General features: G+C 35.8%; 1 protein-coding gene across 1 annotated transcript in view; it reads left to right on the forward strand.

The window, feature by feature from the left end:
* The window catches only part of CRB1 (crumbs cell polarity complex component 1), a 222629-nt gene that overhangs the window by 52502 nt on the left and 151717 nt on the right, over positions 1 to 18410 (forward strand). The window contains exon 2 of the mRNA XM_017506056.2: positions 11243 to 11824. Coding sequence (XP_017361545.1) covers positions 11243 to 11824 — 582 coding nt within the window. The remainder of the gene's footprint in view (positions 1 to 11242; positions 11825 to 18410) is intronic.

Genomic DNA, 18410 nt, shown 5'->3' on the forward strand with positions numbered 1-18410 from the left:
AGAATTTTCATTTCGATACATGTCTGGTTCCTTAGTGCAGTCAGCTGTACTGTACCATCAGTTAATAATGCTCATGTGATGGGCTGCATTTCCAAGAGTGCCTATTAGCATTTCACCTGTGCAAACACCCATAAACCTTTGCAACGAATGGTGCTAGTGACACCAGTCACCCGAGGAGACCCAATAAGAGGATGTGGTTAACAGATGATCTTGTCCAGGAGCAGTACTAAAAGCAATTGAAAGTGTACGTGGAAACAACGCGATGAGAGATGGGGCATGTGACCAGATTATAAATCTACCTACTTTGCTTTAAAAACATTTTTATCAAATCTATTCAATAATATTTTTAAAGTACCTAAAGATTATAAGGGAAACAGCAATACACTTACCACCCCATTCCTGCTTTTCAGTCCCAATGTACACTCCCCATATTTAAAACTCTTCCAGCTATTTCTTCTGATTTTTCTTTGCATTCCAAATAATAGGTGGATTTTTTTTTTTTCAGTTTTAGATACTGATGTAATCTATTGGAATCCTACTATGGTAAAAATAGATTTAACTCTCCTGCAGTTCTCAACAACACACACCAACACACGCACGTTGGTCTGTTTTGTTTTCCATTACCTCTCTATGTCACTCTGTGCATTTTTCTTCTTTGGGAAATCCTTCCTCGAGCTCCACTTTCTCTTGCTTCTTTCAAAACTGGTTAATCTTTAAGCCAGTAGCATATCTGGGATCCTGGGACCTCTTTTCAACATCTTCTGCTTCTTTGCTCTGTTAGATTCTTTGCCTCCAAAATTCTATGTCTTCCTCTTTCTTGGATTGCACCCTCATATTCATGGAGCATATTTCCAGGAATCTTTGAAAACAGAGCATGAGAGCTAACATTTTGAATCTTAATGCTCGAAAAGATTATTTTCTGCAAATTTGATTAGTAGTTTTAGGTGGGCATAGATTTCTAATTTAGAAATTATTTCCTCTCAAGATTTTCAAGGCTTTATTTTATATCTTCTAGCTTCTAATGCTTCTGTTGATAAATTTATAATTTCCTGCTTTATAAATGTACTGATTCCTGCTCCAAGTAATGAAAGGTTTTGAGGATTAATTTTTTTGTTAAAAAATTTCACAGTGACGTGCTTTTGTGTGAGTTTACTCTTTTATCAGTTTTCTTTGGAACTTGGTGAAAACTTGAAATCCATAAACTTATTCCCTTTTCATCCTCAGAACTGAAAAATGTTGTCATAATTTTTATTTATTTCTCTCTCCTCTTAATGCCCCCTTCAACACTCTACCTCTGTTTTCTTTGTTCTCTCATTTTTAATCCTCCGTGATTGATCTGCTACTTCCTGATTTTTTCTCTCCTGTTTTCACCTCTTAGTGTTTTTTTTCTAGTGCCTGGGAGATTTTTCCCAACATTATCTTCCAGTCACTCAATTGGAATTTTTGTTTCTGCTACTACATTTTTAATTTCAAAAACCTTTTTGTCTTCTAGACATTTACGTGAATAGCCTCCTATACTTGTTTCATCACTAAAGTGTCCTTTCTTAACTCTTTAAACATATTAACTATAGAATTAAAAAAAAAAAGTTTTGACTACTCCTTGAATTGTCTTTGTTACTTCCAAGTTACTTTTCTTTTTATTTTGATGTTTTGGTCTCTGTGTTTATCTTAGATAATTTCCTCAAACTTCTGATAATTTCATACAATCTGTATGTAAGAAGGTGATACTGTCCCTTCTTAAGCTGATTTATGGATACAGGGATGTTCCCTGATTATTATCATGTTCGATTGTCATTATTCTTTAGAATATAATGAAAGCATAATTTAAAGTGTATTTAAAGAGTAATTTTTCCCCATATGTGCACATATATGACTCATATATACTCTTATCTATGTTAAAAGCTACTTGAAAACTCTTATATATTCTCGGGCCTTCCAGCTTTTATGAGAGTGGCTTGCCATTCTAGAGCTCTAGAGTGATCTAGAAGAGCCATTTCATTGTGGAATATACCATATCTGTATCTGTATTTTCTCTCAGGCTGGTCAAGAAAAATAATTCCATTTCCTGCTTAGGGTATAAATCTGGCTTCTGGGACATTCAGGGTTAAATTGGGAAGGAGGTTAGGGAGTATCTCAAAGTTTTGTAAATAGATATATTAAGTCCTTTGTTATCACATCTGTTCCCGCAAAACCAGCACTCTCCCAATCACTGCCTATCACCAACATCACCAACAGTGGTGTCCCTGTCTCTAAATCTGCCTTTGTGGGGGAAGCGTACTTTTTCAGTTTTTTTTTAGAAAAAATGTTGGAATATGAAGGTCTAACAGCTTCTGATAAGATTTTTAAACAAGCTTCTTGTTTACAAAACTACTTGAATTATTTCAGAAGTACCTGGAACCCCTGATTCCTGAACCCTTCTGGAGGTCTATGGCATAAACTGGCTTGGTTCAGGGATTCTACCATTGCTGGCTTGAGTTTTTGCCTGCTCTGACATGCTAAGCCTGTTACTGCTTGCCCACCCTCACTACAGCTTCCATTTATGTTGGGTGTGTGTGTGTGTGTGTGTGTGTGTGTTTATTGCTGTCCATACCTTTAATCTTTCTCCTTCTAGAATATGGGGGGATCATATTTACTGAAGTATAATTTGTGTACAATAAAATTCACTACAGTTGAATATTGATAAAAAATACTTAACAAAATACTAACAAGTAGAATTCAGCAAATATCGAAAAGATAATACATTATGGTCAAGTGGGTTTTACTTCTAGAATTGAGATGCTTTAACATATAAAAATAAATCAGTGTAATACATCACATTAATAGAATAAAGGGCAAAAACTGCACGATCACCTCACTTGACACAGAAACAGCACTTGACCACGTTTAACTCCTTTCTGCAATTTTTAAGAAGACTTCAACAAACTGGGAATAGAAGGAAATTACTTCAATACAATACCTATATTAAAAGCCTGCATTTAAATAATACTCAATGGTGAAAAACTGAAAGCTTTCTCTCTAAAGTCAAGAACAGGCAAAGATGGACACTCTTGCCACTTCTATTCAATATAGTACTATAAGTCCTAGCTTACAGCAATTAGGTGAGAAAAAAAGAAATAAAAGACATCCAAATAAAAATGGAAGAAGTTAAATTATATTTGTCTGCAGATGATGTCTTATATATAGAAAATCCTAAAATTTCCATAAATATACACAAAAAATAAAAATGTTAGAACCAACAAACAAATTCAGCAAAGTTGGAGGATACAAGCTCAACACAAAATCAGTTGCATTTTTGTACACTAACAATGAACAATCTGAAAGGAAATTAAGAAAACAATCTTATTTACAATAATAGAAAGAATAAAGTTCTTAAGAATAAGCTTAACCAAGAAAGTGAAAGACTTGCAGATTAAAAATTATAAAATATTGTTGAAATAAATTAAAGAAGACAGAAATGAAAGACATCCATGTTCCCGGGTGGGAAGACTTAATCTTATTAAAATGCTTATGCTAAATGAAGAGATCTACAGATTTAATGTGATCCCTATCAAAATCCAAATGGTGTTTGTAGAAATCGGAAAACTATCCTAAAATTTTCACGGAATACCCAAGATCCCTAAACAGCCAAAACAATCTTGAGAAGTTAAAACAAAACTGGAGGCCTTATGTTTCTGGTTTTAAAACATATTACAAAGCTACAGTAATCAAAACAATGTGGTACTATTATAAGGATAGACATATAGAACAAAAGAACAGAATAGATAATCCAGAAATAAGCCAGATATATGGTCAAATTATCTTTAATCAAGATGGTAATCCTACACAATGGGGCAAGAATAATATCTTCAACAAACGGTGCTGGAAAAATGATTTCCCCATACAAAAGAATAAAGCTGGACCCCAACCAACTTCTCCATATACAAAAATTACCTCAAGTTTTGCCTTCTCTAGAATGTCACATAAATGAAATCATATAGCATGTGGTCTTTGTGTCTGGTTTCTGTCACTTAGCATGATACTTTAGAGATTCTGTTGTATTGTTCTATGCAACAGCAATTTGCTCCTTTTTATTACTGAGTAGTATTTCAGTGTGTGATTATATTAAAATTTATTAGCCAGTTGATGAAAATTATGCATAAAGCTGTTATAAATATTTAAATGCAAGTTTTTGTGTGGACATTATGTCTTTATCTCTCTTCAGTAAATACCTAGGAGTGGAATTGCTGAGTCATGTAATAAGTGTATGTTTAAATTTATAAGATACTTTGAAACTCTTCTTCAAATTAGCTATACAATTTTGCTTTACTACCAGCAATACGTGACACATATACAAGTGATAACACAATACTAATAACAGTAAAATTAGTCTTTTAAGTCATGACACATTATCAAAGATAAAATAAATATTGTGTAAGCATATGAGGGTCATACCAGCATGATGATGTAACCATTCTAAATTTTTATGATCGTGCTAAGATAGCTTCTGAGTATAAAAGTGAAAATTTTCAGAATTAAAAGGAAAAATAAAAAGCTCGTAATCACAATGCCACATCAGTCTCAATAACTGAGAGAAAAAAATATAGAACATTATAGGTCTGAATAGCACAATTAACAAACTTGGCCTAATTGATTTTTATAGATTTTCTATGAGTCAAAGAAAAAAATCACAATGACAACCAGAAAACATTTTATGTGAGTGATAATGAAAGGAAGTACAGAAAACAAGAAAGCTGTGCTTATAGGTAAATCTTTAGTCATAAATTGAAAAATGAGAGAAAGAACTGAAAAGCAAAGTTTTGAAAAAAGTAAAGTTAAAAAAAGTAGGTTACATTGAAAGAAAGTAAAATTAAGGAAATAAAAAGTTAAAAGCAAAAACCCATAAGACAAAAAATAAAATATAGACAGACTCTAATAAATTAAAGTCCACAATTTAAAAAGACTTAAACAATTAATAACACCCAGGCAAAAATGATCAGTTAGTGAAAATCAACATATAGTATTTCAATTTTGGTCATTTTAGCCATTCTAATGGGTGTGTAGTGATATTGTTTTTACTTTCTGTGTCCCTAATGGCAGATAATTTTGAGCATTTTTCAGTGGCTCAGTTTTTATCCCTTTATATCTTTGACGGGGTTTTGAAAAGTAGCAGAAGGAAACACGTGTGTGAAAAGTAAAAAGGTTAAGTACAAAGTCTGCTTTAAAAAAGCCTAACCTCTAAAATGATTTAGTGAAAAGAAATGGGTTTTGGAATCTAAAAGACCAGAGGTTCAAAACCACTTTTGCATGACGGTGCAAAAATTACTTAGTCTTTTTAAACCTTAGGTTTTTCATAAGTAAAATGCTTCAAATAAATGTTATTAGAATTCTATTTTTTAAAATTTTAGAGGAGAAGCCTTGGATATGAATGCTCATTTCCTCTGCTGTCTTTCCACACTAATAAATCAACTTGTGGATTAAATAATCATCATTACCGTCATCATCGCCATCACTGCTAACAAAACAAAACAAAGGCCAAAGTATAAATTCATAACATGTCCTTGGGGGTGGAAGTCATTTGTAATACTTAATTGTATTTGCTCAGTTTGGACACAAAAACTGGAAATACTGCCCAATGTTTGTACTATTAAATATATCTTCATTTTTTCTTCCCATCACATTTTTCTTCCCTTTTACAGAGAATGCCAGTATCTCTATTCCTTTTTTCTTTCTTCTGCAAATAATATCCTTCTTTTACTTCCATTCATTTAAAAGCATATTTCAAATAGATTTTCTTCAATGAGTCTTGCTCTGGCACATTTTCCCATTCTGTATGTACTCTTGCATATTTCTATTATATTTCCCCCTTTCTTCCCATAGGTATGCGTTGAGCACCTGCTATGTGACAGGTAAGATTATAGGCCCAGTAGATACAGAGAGACAAGCTATATTAGTCTAGGTACTCTAGAGAGACAGAGCTAATTGCGCGCATGTGTGTGTGTGTGTGTGTGTGTGTGTGTGTGTGTAGTTCCAGCATGAGTCTGAGTCTGAAGGCCAGAGAAGACTGATGTCAATGCTTGAAGAAAATCAGGCAGAAGAAGCAATTATTTTGTACTTAACCTTTTGTTCTATCCAGGCCTTCAGTGTACTAGATGAGGCCCACTCATGCTGTGGAGGACAATCGCTTTACTCAGTCTACGGATTGGAATGTGAATTTCATCCAGAAATACCCTCACAGTCAAACCCCAAAATAATGATGTTTAACCAATTATCTGGGTACCCGTGGACCAGTGATGTTACACATACAGTTAGCCACCACAAGTACACCCCTTGTCAACTTGGCATCCATATGCATCTTTTTAAACCATACTTAATCTCCAAATAAAAATATAGGATGATCACAACCCTGTCTAATATGATACAACTACCCTGTGTACAGCCAGAAATGCACTAACTCCTTCTCCAGAAGAGGAGGTAAAGTCCTTGAGTGATGTTTAGTCTTCTCCTTAATATCTCATAACTTAATACTATGAGATAAAAATAACATTATTCAAGTACTACTATATAAAACACTACATCTAATCTTATATGATAAAGGAATAAGGCAGGAAAGAAAAGACAGACAGATGATAGGTAGATAGATATAGATGGATGTATATAAACTATATGCATACAGTGAATCATACAAACATATTTATAAGAAAACAAAAGAATTACAGTCCTTATTTCTGTAGTTTGTCGTGAGGATGAAGCTGATATTTGTAACTATCTTTTTTCGCTACCCATTCTGTATTCCCTTTGCTTTCAGCAAGCACCAGAGCTGGTCATGATTCTTACCTGGTGGAGTTGCCTAAGTCTTCATTCTTGAAGGCCTTTGGGCATTAGTAGTCCTCCCTTGTATTGGGTTGCTGCTATTTTTTATTGTTTTAATCACAGAGCAGACTAATACTAAGAGACACCCTAATAGAGCTCCTGTGTTCTACAAATGCTCATCCGTACCTCCGTTGTGGAGTGATACCCCAGTGTTCCCGTGGTAGTCAGGATCAATCACTCCAGTAATACAATAACTCCCTCTTTTGTTTGTCTATTCAGAGACATGAGATGTCCAAAGTAATCAGGTAGCAGTCTTAAGTTTTAGTTCAATGAAATCATTGCTGTGTTTCCTGGTAGAGTCATTTTTTTCTTTAGAACTAAGAACTCTAGTGCAGCAGAGCATAAGGTCATGGGAGCAGGAAGCAAAAATTTTGCAGTGGGGTACTAAGGGCAATAGTGAATGGCGTCACTTGCCTTTCCACACCTTGATTCCTGGGCCCATGAATCTTGACTCTGGTAGAAACAGCAGGATACATTGGGTGCAGATTCAGAGCATATCCAGCCTTCTGGAGAGCCATGTCAATCTCTGCAAAGACTGCCACCTAGCTGGCACTACAACTGAGTCTTTAAAAGTCCATTTCACATTTCTATCCAACCAGTGGCTTCAGGATGATGAGGAACATGGTAAGAACCAGGAATTCTATGAACATGGACCCAATGCCCCATTTCTTTTGTTGTGACGTGAGTTCCTTGATTAGAAGCAATGCTGTGTAGAATACCATGACAGTACAGAAGGCATTGTATTAGTCCACAGGTGGTAGTTTTGGTAGAAGCTTTGCATGTAGGGAAGCCAATTTCATATATAGAGTGTCTATTCTATTATAGTAAGAGTGAAGCTCTTGCCATTTTCCATTCATAAAAATAATGGAATCAGTCCAATGTAATCGACTGTCATCAGGTAGCTGGCTCATTAGCCCAAGGGAGGGTGGCCATACTGGGGACCCAGTGTTGGTCTCTGCAGCTGGCAGATTAGGAACTCAATAGTAGCTATAGCCAGGTCATCCTTGGTGAGTGGAAGTTCATGTTGCTGAGCCCATACATCACTTCCATCCCTGCCACCGTGACCACCTTGCCTTTGGTGGTTTATTGCCAACACTCAGCCCTTGCCACTCTAGGATCCAAGGACTCCATTTGCATTTAGGCTTCCCAGTTCAGTGACTGGAGTCTCCCCTGTAAGATCTGGCCTACAAACCACAGAGCTCTTCTATTTTATTTCAAATAAATTCACATTTATTTCTCTCAGTAGTGGTGAAAGATATGTCTTTTGCATTCTTTCAGTGTGGGTGAGTAGGTTATAGATGACGAATCTAATCTTCCAGTCTTCCTAAGCCTTTAAGACCCTTATTCTACATCAAATTAAGTCAAGTCCAGCATTTCTAGTTCACTAACTGGTCATTTTTTGGTTCATGATTTAGCAAATCAACCAATTAGAGCCCTTCCAAAATTCCTGAACTGCAACATTAAATGAAGAGTCTCTGATTAGGGATCCAATATCAATAAATTTAGCCTGATCCAACTTTGTGTTCCTTCCACCATTATCCCACACTGTCAATATCCATTCCCAGATTCATATCGGTATAAATTAGAAAACTTAAGTAGTTTCTTGGAGTGTAGTGTAACTTCTCATGGATCTCACTTTGCACCTCATCTTTAGGGCCCTGCCGGAACTTGAATCTAGTTATAGGTCTAGAAGAAACGAGGAGTGACGTGGGTGGGTCCTGAAGGGAATTAACATTGTAGTACATGACAAGTCCTTGGGGGAAGCCTCTAATTTCCTTAGGTAATAAAGAGTTAATTCTTCCGAATGGAAGTGGAGGGGCCACTACCAGTTGTGAAAGAAGACTCATCAGTTAGGCCTCAACATCCCCAGCTTAATCAGGATCTTCCCATACATCCCCACTTAAACTTACAGGTTTCAAAAGGGGAAAGAAAACAAAATAAACACGTAGAATTCCAGTTGTCCCAATCAGTACCCTTCTGAACAGTAAACTCCCTCTGAGAATGTGAGTTCAATTTGCATTGTAATCCAGCCAACTGCAGGATGAGATCCTGCATTTGATTTTCAGCACCTTCAGCTGCTATAAGAGATAAGGGTGTCACTCAGAGCATGCATTGAAGATGTTAGGTCATGGATTTGGTGTTTAAACTGGGCATTTAAATTTCCGAGCTCATCCTTTTCTTTCAACACATTGTCCAGTGACAGTAGGAGCAACCAGCCAACTTCATTATATTTAATTTCCCAAAATGTTCTAAAGGGTCATATACACAGTCTTACAGCTTCTTGCTTCTTACAAGTGGTTGATCAGAAGTATCCAATGTAGTTATTTTGTGTATCTCTATTGCCAGATCACACCATGGACTATTAGTGCTCTTTTTACTACTGGCAATAGAGTCATTAGAATCTTTAAATCTACTCCAGTTAGGAGGTCAAATCCAGAAACCCAGTACAAATTTCAGAAAAGTTATTCATAAAATTCTGTTCCTCTACAACCACTCTCAGAGTCAAAATCTGAGGTAGTCTAGGTTCTTCAAAGAAAAAGAACCAATAGGATATATATGCAGATGCTCCTCTATTTACTGTGAGGTTACATCCTGAAAAATCCATTGTAAACTGAAATTATCACAAGTCAAAAATTTATTCAATACACATAACATACCAAACATTATAGCTTAGCCTAGCCTACCTGGAAAGTGCTCAGAACACTTACACTAGCCTATAATTAGGCAAAGTCATCTAAAACAAAACCTGTTTTATAATAAAGTATGAACTGTCTTATGCAATTTATTGAAAACTATATAGAGAGTGAAAAACAGAATGTATGAGAGAACTGTAAGTCAAAAAATGTAAGTTGAGGAGAGGCTCAGAGGCTCATGCCTGTAATCCCAGCACTTTGGGAGGCCACGGCGGGAGGATCACAAGGTCAGGAGATCAAGACCACCCTGGCTGACACAGTGAAACCCCATCTCTACTAAAAATACAAAAAATTAGCCCGGCGTGGTGGTGGGCACCTGTAGTTCCAGCTACTTGGGAGGTTAAGGCAGGAGAATTGCTTGAACCCGGGAGGTGGATGTTGCAGTGAGCAGAGGTAGCACCACTGTACTCCAGAGTGAGACTTCATCTCAAAAAATAGCCAATGTAAATTGAACCATCATAAGTTGAGATCCGTATATAGTATATATATTCATATATACTATATTACTCCATATATATGAGACATATATATACACTCCATATATAGTATATATCTCATATATGTATATATGAGAGAAAGAGAGAGGGAAAGGAAAAGAGAAAGGAGAGTTTTAGTATAAGAAATTAGCCCAGGCTATTATAAAGAACTGATTTGTCTCATAATTTAAGAGCAAGCTCCCCATTTTGTAACCTTTTAAATTACAAGCCTGTACTGTTATTCACTATTATGTCTGTGAACAATATTGTGAGAAAGTAAGTAAAAATAAGAGAATAATGTGTTAGATGAGTCAACATGAAAAGGCATGTTTTGTGGGTTGATACGTTTTAGTTGCCAAATTATAAAGCTCCTCAGCATAAAACGTTAAGAAAATAAAAATGTTATAATCATAATATAGACATATATACAGTGAAAAATTATATGCATACAAGCATCCAATGAATTTGGAGAGAAAAATACAGAATTATTGCTTTCCTGAAGCTTAATATTCCAATTAGAATTTTAAAAATGTGTTCTGGGACAGAAGTCTTACAGGAAAATGAAAGTTTTCAAACTTTACTACATTAATTTCCTTGCTGTGGGACTTAATCTGTCATCTGTAAAATGTAAATAATTATATTGCTGTGAGGATAAGAAATAATACATGTGAAATACTTGGCATTTCTCATTGCAGAGAGTAGATCATCAGTGGTCAGAATGTTATTTTTTAAATGTTTTTTCATTTTTCTATGCTTTTCATTTTGGAGCATAAAATGATGGTTGTGGTGGTAAAGCAGTCACAAACCAACTTACTGCATTCATTTAGATACTAGTTTCAGTTAGATAACTTTTTCAGAGACAATTTTGTAATTCAGTTACAGTATTCTCCAAAATATTTTATGAAATAATGTGAATTTCAAAATTCTGTGTATATGGAAAATATTAACAGCTGCTTCAATTCATCCCGTTACTCAACTGTACTTAAACCTGAGAAAGGGAATATGGAGAAGGAGAAAGAATCTCAAGCCAGCCATTTTTTTTCTTATTAGAAACTATATGAGAAGTTTAGATAAATGAGGAATTAGAACTCACGATTAGAACGCAGCCAACTATATTTTATTAATGAGTCTGGTTAAGGAAGCACAAGGGTCAAAAAGAAAGATTTTTAACTTTGTCCTGAACTATTTATAAATTTAATCTTGATTTTTTTTATTTCCTTGTAGATTCCTTTTGCAATAAAAACGACACCAGGTGCCTCTCAAATTCTTGCCAAAACAATTCTACATGCAAGGGTTTTTCAAAAGACAATGATTGCTCTTGTTCAGACACAACCAATAACTTGGACAAAGACTGTGACAACATGAAAGACCCTTGCTTCTCCAATCCCTGTCAAGGAAGTGCCACTTGTGTGAACATCCCAGGAGAAAGGAGCTTTCTGTGCAAATGTCCTCCTGGGTACAGTGGAACAAGCTGTGAAACTACCACTGGTTCCTGTGGCACGAACTCCTGCCAACATGGAGGTATTTGCCATCAGGACCCTATTTATCCTGTCTGCATCTGCCCTGCGGGATATGCTGGACGATTCTGTGAGATAGATCATGATGAGTGTGCTTCCAGCCCTTGCCAAAATGGGGCTGTGTGCCAGGATGGAACTGATGGCTACTCCTGCTTCTGTGTCCCAGGATATCAAGGCAGGCACTGTGACTTGGAAGTAAATGAATGTGCTTCTGATCCCTGCAAGAATGAGGCTACATGCCTCAATGAAATAGGAAGATATACTTGTATCTGTCCCCACGATTATTCTGGTAAGTGTCATCATATCTGAATCCTAGATGGTGTAATTAGCTCTCTCTAAGTGGCAGAAGCAGAGGTTTATGAAAATGGCCAAGTTCTTGACAGGAATCAATTACTAGATAGAAACTTCCTAAACAATTGAAAATACACTGAATGCACTGAATTCTAAGTGGTTGCCTACCATCACTGTTGTTGTTTTAAATGGGCTCTACATGATTTAAAACAGGGATTTGGTCTGGAATAAGTGGGCGCCAAGAGAAGCTCGAAGACAGTTCAGGTTTCCTCATCAGTGCATCTTCCTTTCACGACAGTTCAAGCCTGCCTTCCAATCCCCAAAGCCAGCATCGCAACCTTCTGGGAAGGCAGGTTGGAAATTGATGGGTTTCTAGTTCCGATTTGGGTATGATCAACAGATCACTGATAGCAAAGGTGATGGAGCATGGTATGTCGGATAAATCATGATTTTTATTAAGAAAACAGCCTGTTCTTAATTTATGTCTTAGAGCAAACAATTTACCTCATATTTATCTATTCTTTACAAAGTTTCTGTTGATAGAATTTTATTTTAATAGTAGAGTAACAAGGTGACAGCTCATTATTACCGGGTTATGTGCTATTCAGCCTCCTCGCACTCAGTATTTATCCTCCCTAGCCTTTTGAATCACTGTTACTGTTTTAGGTCAGTTCTTCATGCTGGCCACATTTCTTGCTATGCTTTACTCTTGGGCTATTCCATTTACTTGTAAGGGGGTAACTTACCTAGTCTATGCTTTCTCACATGCATTCATTCTAACTTCTGCTCACCACTCTTACAGTTCCTGACTCAGATCTCCAAGACACCACTCACATTTTAATATCGTTTTCCCTTAGCTCATGCCACTTTTGTACCTCCCTGAAAGCTTTCCTGAGGCTTTCAGCTTTTAAATTGCCTTCTTCTCCCAACACTTTCATGCTTAGCTCTTTATTTTGTCATTTTTATTATTTTCCAAGTATTTTATTATTTTGTCACTTTGTTATTTTCCAAGTGTTACGCAATATAACTATTTGGAAAATATTTCTCTTCAAAATTTGCCCCAGAACCCTCCAGCATCTTTTTGCTTTTAAACATTCTAAAACTATATATTTTATAAAATAGACATATCCCTGGTTGCTCTAAAATGAAATTTTTCCCTTCTCCCTCCTCCCTTACATACAACCAATCTTCAGAATCTGCTGTTTTGGCATGTAAGACGTGTTCCAAATTGAGCTCACCAATTTATTTCTTGGTTTGGGTTTATTTTAACTCTCGTGCATGCTACTAAACAGCCTCCCAAACTTTCTTCTTATAGCTTCTACCTTCTCAAAGTTGTTCTGAACACTGCCTTTGAAATAACTTTTATTTCCCACTTATAAAACAGACCGATACCACAGTTGTGGAGAGCCTTGGAGTGTCCCACTACACAGAAAACAATTTTAGCCTCTCCCTGAAAGCCTTTCACAATGTGGGCCCATGACAGTGGTCACGTCTTCACACATCATTCCACCAAAGCCTTCTATTTACTCTAATAAATCTCCTTCATTTCTTATGCAAGTGATTTCCTTCCCCCGGAATGTCTTTCCCCCCTTCACAATGTCTACTCTGAAGTTCTCCTATACTTTTTAACGTCTAGTTCAAATATCACGTAACGCAAGAAGTATTTCCAGGTTCCTTTCCAGCTGGAAGAATGGTTTCACACTGCTGCAGTAATGATACTCATTATGTCCATACTAGTTGACACCTGTATTAAGGAACTCCCCATAATTCTTTCCTATATTACAGATATCTATGTTTTCACCACCCCCCCAAATGTTACTTCCTAAAGGGCAAAAGTACTGTTTTTATATTTATTCTTTAATTCATCAATACTTTCTGAACTTCTATTAGGTGTCAGTTAGTGGATTAAGAAGAGGAGGCCCTCTTCCTCTAAAAGCCTGGCTCAGTGTTTGTGAGTAATAGCTGCTTAATCAACTGTTACTAAATTGTTCTGAGTTTTAAAATTCTTCCATCTATTTCTGGGTACCCTTCCCCATCATGAAACTCAGGTAAATTAATATTAAATAAGAATTCACTTTCTGCGTTACTTTATGTATACTCTGTCATGGTAGAATACTTGTGTCAAATGGAAAATCATTTTATCAAGTGACTTTTAATTGTCAATCCTATGCTAAAAGTTACAGGAAATATTACAAGAGCTTATAAAACAATAGTTATATGAAAAACTTCTTGTTTTTATGCCATATTGAAGTGTCTCGTTTCTTTGGTGAGAGTTATGGCAAGTGAATTTCAATTTTTTTTTTTTGAGTAAAATTAAGAATTTTTTTCTGGGGCTGGCTTGGAATTGTTTTGTTTACAATGGTCACATTAAAAAATCAATATAGTTCATTAAGATAGTGTCTTCCATTTTCTGCTTCCATTTCAATATTGTGAATGGTGATTAAAAGGCATAGATGTGAAATCAAATTAATGTTTCATTCATTCCAACTATAGCATTCTGTAATAGCTTTATATTTGTAAAAAACACAACTTGAAAACTATATTTTACAATGTATGTTTTTAAAATATCTTAATTTAATTGCCTTTTAATGAATCCTTTCAGTGGTCTAAATTTAGGCATAAAAGATAGAAAGGATATATTCTAAATGTGAAATGTAGTCAAATTCCATCATAAGGCACTTCACCCTACAGTGAATTCATTTACACTGTGGGTCGTACCACATCCCTGCAGGGTCCGACAGGAATGGACCTCCTTTTCTCACTATAACACTTAGGTCCACAATGAGGATGCTTTCCTTGTCAATCCCTGATATAATAGTGTTGTTCCCTATTTGACTATTTTCTTCCCTTGTTTTCTATGAAATCAGCTAAATTTTATTTGAAATAATAAAAGTGACATATATAAAACTTTCTTCCAAACAGAATTTAAACGAGAGACTCATAAGACAGATAAAAATCAGGTCTATTATTAGCTGCTTAGGCTTGTTCAGGTTAAAAAAAAATGCAGTCATAGGCTTGCTCACCAATCTCCCACACAAATAGAATGGCGTGTGTTCTGGTAGCTCATTGGTGTTTCTCAGCCTTGACTAGTCATTAGCAATTTCTCAGGGAGATCTAAAACAGAGGTGTTCAGACTCTACTTTCAGAAGGTCAAATTTAATTGATGAGTCTAATGTATAGCTAGGGCTGGTGGCCTAATATTAAGTCCCTGTGAACTTTATTTGGAAACTTTCCTTGCACTATACCATCATTTAGACACACACACAGAAAGGTTTGTTTATTTCGTTGCTATCCCATGACCACCTGTGTTTGTGGCAGCTCAGGCCAATTAATGAGAACCCCAAAGAAGGCCTATAGAACCAAGGGAAAGGCTGAATTTGGAAAGGAAAGAAAAAAGACCATCAGCTATCAGCATGGATGCGCTGGAGTGCTCTGCCTCAACTCAGATCTCCTGATGAATCCTGGAAACTGTATTACAATGACCTCGCTGCTGTGCACCACATCCAAATTTAGAGTGAGCATAAAGAACTCTTACAGAAAAAAAACCTGTGTTCCTCTGAGCAGCAAAATAAGAAAAGGTAATAAATTTTAAAAGGCAGAGAGGTAGAAGGGGAAAAAGAGCTGCAGCACATGGAGAGGGTTCACACTGCATGAATTCTCCTCTGTGCATTCCATTATGCTTCATGAGCAGTGATTCATGAACTATAGAAATGGGCTCACAGAGAGCCACTGAAGAAGCTGGTGAGAATCTGCTGTGCATAAGCAAAAATGCCAACTGAAGCTGAAAGTAAGTGGATGCAAACTTTTTTAATGAACAGAATATTAGCTCTAAGCATGTGACTGCTTTTAGTTCAAGTTTATGCAATGAATCATTTCATAATTGAGGTCTTCTTTAAAATTAGCCAGATTGATTAATGTACATTTTTTACATTGAGATGCCTGCAGTATGAGAAAAATAGAGCTGTAAGAGGGCAGAGAAAGGCCAGTTCGATCTATGTTGAAGCAAATCAGTGTAGGAAAATACCTTACTTCCTCTATTATAAAATAGACCTTTGGCATAGAAATAATCTTTTGGGATATAAGAAAATGCACTATATTCAATGCATTTTTCATTTGTATGATGAATTTTATTGTGGAAATAAAAATGTGTAAAAATTCATTATATATCAAGGAAATGTATTAGTACTTACAGAGTAGTTAGAAGACTAGTTAGTTCATGGAGACTAGTTAGGAGGCCATTGCGATAACCCAGGTGTAAGATTTGAGGACCCAGCCTGAGAGAATTACCATGGGCATGAAAGGAAAGGGAAGGTATAATGTCACTAGAAACAAGACTCACTTAACATTTATCAAGGTCAGAATATTTTCAAACTTATTTTACCCAAGGAAAGCTTGAAATATCTAATATGAAAAAATGCATTAAAAGTTTAACTGCTATTTTCAACTTAATAAGCTTATAATGTAGATCAATGGGTCTCAAGTGTTGACATGCATCAGACTCACCTGTACAGCTTATCATTAAAATACAGTTTTTAATTCAACAGATCTAAGGTGAGGTCCAAGAATATGCATTTAAAACAAATTCCCAAGTGATGCTGATGCTGTTAATTTGGACACTACACTTTGAGATCTGCTCACCAATGCAATAGTATTAGGAGATGGGGACTAAGAGGAGGTATTTAGGTCATGAGGACGGAAGCTTCATGAATAGATTAATGCCGTATAAAAAGGGCTTCTGGGAGTGGGTTTACCCCTTTCACTCTTCTGCCATCTAAGGAACAATGTTCCTATCCTCTAGAGGAGGCAGCCTTCAAGGCACCATCTTGGATGTGGGACTTTACCAGACACCAAACCTATTAGCACCTTGATCTTGGTCTTTTAAGCACCCAGAGCTGTGAGAAATAAATTTCTGTTCTTTGTAAATTATCCAATCTCATGTATTCTGTTATAGCAGCACAAGATGGACTATAAGACACATGATAGGGATTTTTAAAATACTTGTTGAATTCATTAGTCATTAATTTATTCAGCACCCATAAATTGAGTACCTCAATGAGTTGGGCATTGTTCTGTGTTCTGTAAATGCAAGAGTAAAGAAAAGGATGGCAAAGTCTCTTACATTCCAGAAGGAAGAGATAGATGTCTATAAAACAAGTAATAGATATACCATGCAATTATTATCCTCTAATCTACTATATATAGATATACTCTATTGATATACTATATATAGTATGTTAGAGGGTAATAATTGCATAGTATATCTATTACTTGTTTTATGAAGAAAAGTAAAACAAAAAAAATGGTGTTAGGGATTAACTTTAGATAGAATAATCAAGAATGTCTTCAATAAGAAGGTGACATGGGAATAAAGTTCTAAAGAGGTGAGGATGGGAACCAAGGAAATGTCTTGTGGAATAGCATTCCAGGCAGAGGAACAGCAGATGTAAAGGCCCTGAGGTAAAGAGCCCTTGTCCTTGGGATGTTTGAGGAGCAGCAATGAAGTTAATGTGACTGGAATGAAGGAGGAAGGAGGGGATAGAGAGATCATGTTTTGGACCTTGTAGGCCACTGTAAGGACTTTGGCTTTTACTCTAAGTGAGATGGGAAGTTATTGGAGAGTTCTGAGCAGAGAACTGGAATGATTTGACTTACATTTTCACAAGGTCACTCTGCTTATTGTGTTGAAGATACACTGAAGGAGATGATAACAGTGGAATTCAAGTGTCTATGGGAGGTTAATACAATTGTCCAAGAAAATACACTCCTTGGTGGAGGGAAGCGTGAAAGAGATCTATCAAGTTTCAACAGTAACTTTCCCTCCTCCCTATTCCACCCTTAATATTTAAGGTGGAAATTAACAAAGAACGATAATTCCAGTGCTCCACTTTTAGGGCTGACAAAGAGAAGACCTTCTTTCTTTCTCTTCCTAGAGCTAGTTTCAGCCTCCATGATATCCTGGGAAGATGGGTTTGAAACAGTGTCAAGAACATTCCTAAATTTTCACTGATGGTAAAAAGGTACCAAAAGCACACAATATGACAAGGATTAAGAAAACCTGAAAAAAAAAAAAGCTTAATATGAAAACCACAGATTATTACAGTTTTGTCTAGCTGTAAAACAAAACTTGTAGAAACAAAAAGGAGTATAATAGCTGTAATAACAAAATAATAAAATATAACAAAATAATTAAATCAAATAATATAGAGTATTAACAGCATTTATTAGGACAAATTTTCTATTGATTTAATACATTATCAGTCTTACATACTTTTCAGATATCATTAAGAAAGAAAAAAATTATTCGGTTAAGTTGTAACATGAGACTAAGGCACTACTGATTGTAAATTGCATCTCGGTTCTAAAGAAGTGAAAAATGTGAGAGAGACATAAAGGAGTCTTAGAATTGACAAAATTCGGCAGTCCTTTAGAGATAGAATCCTGCTTTAAGTGAATGATTCCAAAAGAGCATTTTGTTATTTTTGGCATTCTTAGGAAAGTTGTGTCTAAATTCACAAGCCAGAAATCTTATTGGCTAAAACTCCAAAGATGTTCTCACTGCAAATAATAATTATCCACCCTCAGTA

The sequence above is a fragment of the Cebus imitator genome, unplaced genomic scaffold (genome assembly GCF_001604975.1).
Source record: "Cebus imitator isolate Cc_AM_T3 unplaced genomic scaffold, Cebus_imitator-1.0 Scaffold347, whole genome shotgun sequence".
Taxonomy (NCBI): domain Eukaryota; kingdom Metazoa; phylum Chordata; class Mammalia; order Primates; family Cebidae; genus Cebus; species Cebus imitator.